Source organism: Condylura cristata, unplaced genomic scaffold, assembly GCF_000260355.1.
Source record: "Condylura cristata isolate star-nosed mole 26May11 unplaced genomic scaffold, ConCri1.0 scaffold00004, whole genome shotgun sequence".
NCBI classification, from domain to species: Eukaryota; Metazoa; Chordata; class Mammalia; order Eulipotyphla; family Talpidae; genus Condylura; species Condylura cristata.
Genome location: NW_004567105.1, coordinates 55,143,845 through 55,150,655, shown reverse-complemented (window position 1 = coordinate 55,150,655; position 6,811 = coordinate 55,143,845). Strand labels below are relative to the sequence as shown.

The 6,811-nt window shown below is 44.6% G+C and overlaps 1 protein-coding gene across 3 annotated transcripts in view; it reads left to right on the top strand.

Moving 5' to 3' along the window:
* Positions 1–6,375, top strand: part of ABHD6 (abhydrolase domain containing 6) — a 49,956-nt gene extending 43,581 nt beyond the window's left edge. For all 3 annotated transcript variants that reach the window (XM_004676028.2, XM_012720589.1, XM_012720590.1), the window contains 3 exons: positions 546–600; positions 818–918; positions 5,180–6,375. In XM_004676028.2, coding sequence (XP_004676085.1) covers positions 546–600; positions 818–918; positions 5,180–5,356 — 333 coding nt within the window. In that variant the 3' untranslated portion in view covers positions 5,357–6,375. The remainder of the gene's footprint in view (positions 1–545; positions 601–817; positions 919–5,179) is intronic.
* The last annotated feature ends 436 nt before the right edge of the window (positions 6,376–6,811 follow it).

Below are 6,811 nucleotides of genomic sequence, written 5' to 3'. Positions count from 1 at the left end.
TCTTTTTAGCTCTTCTGCCCATTTTTTAATGGGGTTGTTTACTTTATTTTTGTTGAGTTTCATCAGTTCTCTCTATATTTTTTTGATCAGTCCTTTATCACTACTTTTGTGTGAGAAAATGTTTTCCCAATTAGTGGGCTGTCTGTTTGCTTTTTGTAATGTTTCTTAGTTTAATTTTTTTAATAGGCTTTGTTCTAGATTTGGATATTACTGAACAATTACTTGGTGTTATTTTCATCCTGATTGTGTCTTAGGCTATGCAAAGAATCTCTCAAGACAAAGTAGCTCTTAGGCCATCTTGGGTGGTTTTTTTTGTTTGTTTGTTTTTTTAACATGCTATAGTGACCTTTGGCTTTATGTACTCTAGTTCTTCCCTAATTAAAAGATCAAAGACTTTTATGACCCTAACTCCCTATTACATTGCATACCACAATGGGAATTCAAAGGACCTAAAAACCTTGACAGTGTCAAATGTCTAGACTTTATTTCCATCATTGTACCAGTGCCACATGAAGCCTGAAGAAATAAATCTCTTGCTTCCTTAGATCCTGCAAGGTCTTGTTGACGTCCGCATCCCGCACAACGACTTCTACCGCAAGTGTGAGTAGCTCTGCTTTCATTTAAGTGTTGTGCTTATGAAAAGTGAAGTTTATGGGTGACTGGATTTTATCTCCTGAATTTCTGAGGCTTTTTTCTTCCGGGGTCCCTGAAGAGAGAAAGTGGAGGCCTGGACTTGATGACAGCCCCAGACTCTAATTAAGTGGCATCCACAGGCACAACCCAGCATGCACTCATTTTGTTTTCTTTTCCTAAAAAGTGTTTTTGGAAATCGTCAGTGAGAAGTCAAGATATGCCCTTCATCAGAATATGGACAAGATCAAGGTCCCGACACAGATCATCTGGGGGAAACAAGACCAGGTATGCTGTGCGGCCCTGGGGTCACCTGTGCCAGTCACACCGGCCTCTGAGGAAAAGTGAGGGAACCGTCTCCCTGCTTGGCTTCCTACTTCAGGAAGAATCAGATGCTAGTGTTTCTGGGAGGCCTCATTCTATGAGTTCAGAGCAATAACTCTGGTCTCTGCAACCTCTGAAAGGCCATTCTTTGCACCTGAACCCCACCCGAGTGAGCATCATTGTGAAGTGTGAGAGGGGCTGAAGGATAAATTCTTAGCATGAAATTCTTGGGTCAAAGGGCATATGCCTTTTTAAGTTTTAATAGCTCTTGTCCGATGGCTGTGTGCTGGTTTGCTAGGGCTGTTGTAACAGTGCCACACTGAGTGACTTTAATAATAGAAGTTGATCATCTCACAGTGCTGGAGGATGGAAGGCAAGATCTAGGTGCCAGTATGTTGGTTCTTTCGAGGAGCTGTGAGAGAACCTACTCCATGCCTTTCCTCTCACTTCTGGTAGCTTGCTGGCAATCTGGTGTTCTTGGCTGATAGATACATCACCTTGATTTCTGCCTTCCTCTTCTGTGGCTCTCTCTCTATGCCTGTGTGTATCCATGTTTCATTTTCCCCTTTTGGTAAGGATGCCAGTCACATTGAATTAGGGACCCACCCTATCCCATTATAATCATGCCTTTCCCCCCTACTTTTTATTGAGATAAAACTGACATACAGTACTATGTGAGTCTTCAGGTGTACAGCATAGTGATTTCACATAAATATATTATAAAATGATCACCACAATAAGTTTACTTAATTTCTATCCTCTATAGGTATAAAGAAAAAGAAAAAAAGTTTTCTATAATACAGCAGTGTTAACCATAGTCAACTGTTCTACCTCCTCTGAACTAGTTATATCTGCAATGACCTATTCCAAATAAAGTCATTTTTGAAGTACAGGGGCTTAGGACTTCAAAATGTGAATTTGGGTATGGATGGGGGGCACAATCAACCTATAACAGGACCTCAGTAGAGATCCTTATTTGCATCCAGAACTCCTTTTTTGTTTGTGATTTGTCTTTAGAAATAGTACAGTACTGAAAGTTCTTCTAAAGATTAAAGCAGGAGGAGGTCACATGAAACGGAGCCTTTAGAAGGCCCGCAGACAGAATTACAGTGTTTGATAACGGGTATCCAGGAGTCTGGTGCTACTGAATATTGTGTAGAAAGGAAATTAGAGAAGCTGTCCCCGTTTTGACAGTTCCTCTAAGGACCCCGAGGTGAAAGCCACCTTTGTAAGCCCTGCCTGAGTAACCCACACCCCCGACAGTGTGTGTTGATGAACGTGGAGGCGGAAAGTCCAACTAGAACCACAGAGGCCCACAACTGTGTGTGATGGTCCAAGAGAAGAGACTGGGGAGGGGAAGCCAGGCCTGTGCCATGTTATGTGGGGACAGAGGCGTGCTTGCGTCTGGGTGCTGAATCATTGTCATCTCAAATCAGCCAGGGGTGGCCCAGCCACACAGCACAGGAACGTGAACTTAGAGAAGCGAAGGGCTCTGGTGTTCCCTTCTGCAGCAGCCGAGACTCTGAAAGAGCCTTGTGTGTGCCTGAGTGGAGAAGTGGGACTCAGGCCAGGCCACAGCAAGCTATTCAATCAGAAATCAAGAGCCAGAACAATCATGTCTTTTTCATTCTCAAAATTCCAAAAGTGATTGCGGTCTCTCAGACACAAGAGGCGAGAGGCGAGAACATGTCACCTTTTAGAAAGACTGCAGAAGTGAGAGCATGGCCTTGGAGTCTGAAAGTCTGTGTCCCAGCCCTGCCTTTGCCTTTATCAACCTGTGACCTTGAGCAAGTCATGCATTTGTTCCATGTTGCAGTTTCTCAGCTACTACTTAGAGTGATTGTGAGACTCAAGTGAGAGAATATCTTAAGGTGATCTTCTCCAGCTGTTAAAATATAAACTATTTCTTACCCAGGCCCTTCGCCTGTGATCCCTTTCCTCAAGAGGTTCATTTTGTTCCGGAAACAAACTCCATGGGCCTACTATAAATACAATCAGATCCTTTCTGTGTCCTGTACACTGCCCTCAGGGCAAGGGCCAAAGAAATTTCAGGGCTCCTTATTTCATGATCTTTTGTTTTCTAAGCTATTGGCTTTTGTCCTGCATTGTCATCATTATTTGGTCATACAGCCCCAACCATGCCAAGCTGAATTCAGCCTCCTTTGACCTCCTTTTTTTAAAAGATTTATTTATTTAGTCGGGGGAGGGAAGTGCACAGGACTGTGGTGATGGCACATGGGTGACTCAGTGATGGGAAACCCACGGGGATTACAATTGAGATGAAATATATATACAAAATGATGTAAAAATAAACTATTATAAAAAATGCATACAGAGCTGGAATATAGGCCAGAGAGGTGCAGGGGTGGTGAGAGGATTCACCAGAGACAGAGTGGGGAGCAGAACAGGCTGACTGATGAAGTACACTGCTGAGGGGAGCAGCAGGCAGTTCAGGAGAGATCTGCCATGCCATGTGGATCACTTCTGGGGGCGGAGATCAAACTTGTGCTGAAGTGACTTTAGCTTCTCAGTGCTGTACTTTAACCCGCTGTGCCACCAGGGAGGGCCCTTGACCTCCTTTTGACTGTTACTGCATAACAGTAGGGGGAATCTTGTGCATTGTTGTGCTGCTGTGTGAACACTGTCCCCTGGGTTTGAGCAGTATACAACCTGTAAAACTGAAACTGGAGACCATTCCTGAGAAGTGCCCATAAGTTCAAAAGATCTCCTCACTTTAGTCCACCAGAATCGGAAGGACTTGTGGAGATATATATAAAGTCTATGACCCTTTCTGTCCCTTCTTGCCAGCACAGTACCTCGCATGCAGGAGACCATGCTGTGAGTGAATGATCAAGTGAGAAAGCAAGAGAACATGCTCAGTAGTGAAGGGACCAATCTACCAACTGTCTGCACTTGTCAGCCAGCTAACAGATCTGCACTGAGCATCTATTGTGTGGTGACACTACGTAGGCCCTGATGCTACAGCAGCAACCCAGTCAGACCTGCTTATACCCTTCAGCAGCTGATTGCCCACCTATTACTCTAACACCTGGCAGGCTGGAAGCTGGGCCAGGTGGTAGGTCAGGCAGATTCAGACCTTGGCCTATTTATAATTTTGATAGTTGGCTTGCCACAGATCTTTTGCATTTGGTGTTTATCTTTTTAAATGCTGCGTTCATATAGTGTTCAGGTTAATTACTGAGCTTCTTAGAGCCTGCTTGAATTTCATGCCCAGTGCCAGTGCCTTGCTTCACAGACATACACCTGTGGGTATGCCCTGCACAAGAAACAGCTGACATGGCTCCCACAGATATGCATATCTCAGGGAACCCGTTAGCTGTTTCTGGACCTCTGGGTGGCCTTGAGGAATGCCTAAGAATGTCAGCCTAAGAATGTCAAAGCTAGAAGCATTGTGTTTTTGTGCATGCATGTGGTTTCTGACCTTTGTACAGGATGGATACGCTGTTGGGAGTTTCCATGCTTTGATCTGTTGATTCCACCTGCAGTTCCTCTGGGTATTTTTCCACAGTAGCTGGATTTTAGTTCTGCTTATTTACCACAGCAGCCTTAGCTGTGCATGGGCGATGAGGCAAAGGGATCCCATCAGTCATCAGTGTGTTCCTCTTTTGTTAGGCTTCCCAATAGTGTTCCCTTGGGTGCTCTGCATTTCCCTCAAGCCTCACCTCTATTTCCAGCTAGGTGGGAAATCTTGTTTTTGATGATCTGGGTAGATAAGACTAAAGTTTAAAAGCAGACAGCACTCTTTACTGGGGTTTTGTTTTTGCAGTTAAGGATGGAGAGGAGGGGCACACTTGTCTGGGATGAGTTGAAAGGGAAAGTGATTAAAGAGAGGGGATTTGAATGTAAATCCAATGCCAGAGGAGGGTGTTGGGGGTGGGGGGGTTATATCAAATAGAATAGCAAGGTCACCCAGATGAATTCCAATGAGTTATTTAAAAAGTATCTGCTTTATAAAGGGGGTAGCTTTCATGCTGGAAAAGCATTCCTAGTTATTCACAGACTTCAAAACCTGTCTGGTACCCCCACTAGAACAGACCCTCTCACTAGTGCTGGCAGCTGCACAGCTCCTAGCAGGCGGGCTGTTCCATCAGAGAGCCATAAATCCCAACACAGGAATGACTTGGTCCTAAAATTCAAGGTAAGAGTTTTGACCTGGGTGTCTGAGTCTTTTCCATCTATTGTCATTTCCTTTTTTGTCCTGCAGGTGCTTGATGTATCTGGGGCGGATACTCTGGCCAGATCAGTTGCCAACTGCCAGGTAGAACTTCTGGAAAACTGTGGGCACTCGGTAGTGATGGAGAGACCCAGGAAGACAGCCAAGCTCATCGTTGACTTCTTAGCTGCTGTGCACAACACAGACAACAACAAGAAGCTGGACTGAGGCCCCAGCTGCAGCCTGCAGCCTGCACTCTGCACACGCATCCGCTCCCACCCCCCAATCTGATGCAACCACAACTTCTCAGGGATCCTGCCCCAGATGCAGCCAGAGCGCCAGCGTCCCTGAGCAAATCAGTCCCCTACCCCTGGTCTCCACAGAGCTTCAGGGGCCACGAGGAAATCTCCAAGATGTTTTTCACAAAATGTAAACTCACATGAAACAGTGTAAGAAAACCCAGCCATGAATTCTACCGAGATGTCTTTAAGTTCATATTGTAAAGCTATCACCTTGGACCATGACCACCATGGACATTTTCTTTAAGACATCTGTCACAGACTGAGATGCGAGTTGTTTCTGTTGCTTTAGATGTCCTCCCCAGCATGGTCACTGGCTGTCTTAGGAACAGTAGTCCCCTTTCGCTGAGCTCCTACTGTTTGTGTCTTATTTAAGTTTTACGTGAGATCCTTATGTGAATACAGCCCATCAGCTGTAACTCCAGGAAGGAAGCTAGCAAACTGGAAAGTATTTACAGGCACGGAGGGGCTATGTTCTAGCCAGTCGTTGGAGCTACCAGAACAGCAGAGAACACAGGTGGGCGTTTGATCAGCCCCTACATGTCAGGTTTGTGTCCAGTGAATCCAGAACTGTCTCAGTACAAAGAACACCCGGCAGGGTGAGTTTCCTGGGAATAATTTATTATTTTTAACAATAAGACCACTAAAGCAATAATGTTCTAGAAAGCTATCTAATATCAGACCAGGGCTCCATGCTCAAGCACCTTGTGGCCTCTTTTCTATTTGCTGTGCTACTGAAAACCCTTGGATGTAAAATACTAGCTTGTTAATGAATTCTGTGAATTCTGTGAACAGTAATGTGATTGAAAATAAGTCTAACAGCTGTAAAAGTGACCACAATATGACGTGAAATAAATTCAGTAAGTCTAGGTCAACAATATGCAGATGGTTTCTATTTCTTTTTTTAAGATTTATTTATTTATGCATACAGAATACTGGGGTACAGGTCCGAGATGGTGAAAGGAGTCACCAGAGACAGTAGGGGAGCAGAACAGGCAAATAGACAAAGTACACTGCAGAGGGGAGCAGCGGGAGAGACAGGAGAGGTCTGCTGTGCCATGTGGGTCACCTGGGTAGGTGGCTGCTGGAGGGGCAGCTGGAGATCGAACTCACACTGGAGAGGCTGCGGCTAGCTTGCAGTGCTGCATCCTAACCCCTTATGCCACCAGGGAGGGCCTATGATTTCTATTTCTAAGCATCTAATCAAGTACAATGTTGGCACATGTATGTCTTTAAAATAAAGCTTGTTTTACAGGCTTGGAAGAACTTGCTTGGATGAATTATTAGCTTCAGGTTAAGAAATTATGTAATAGTTTAAATTCATTCAAAATTGTATTTCAAAAACAAAAGGTTAAAATGACTCCTATTTCATTTGAGGCTCTTC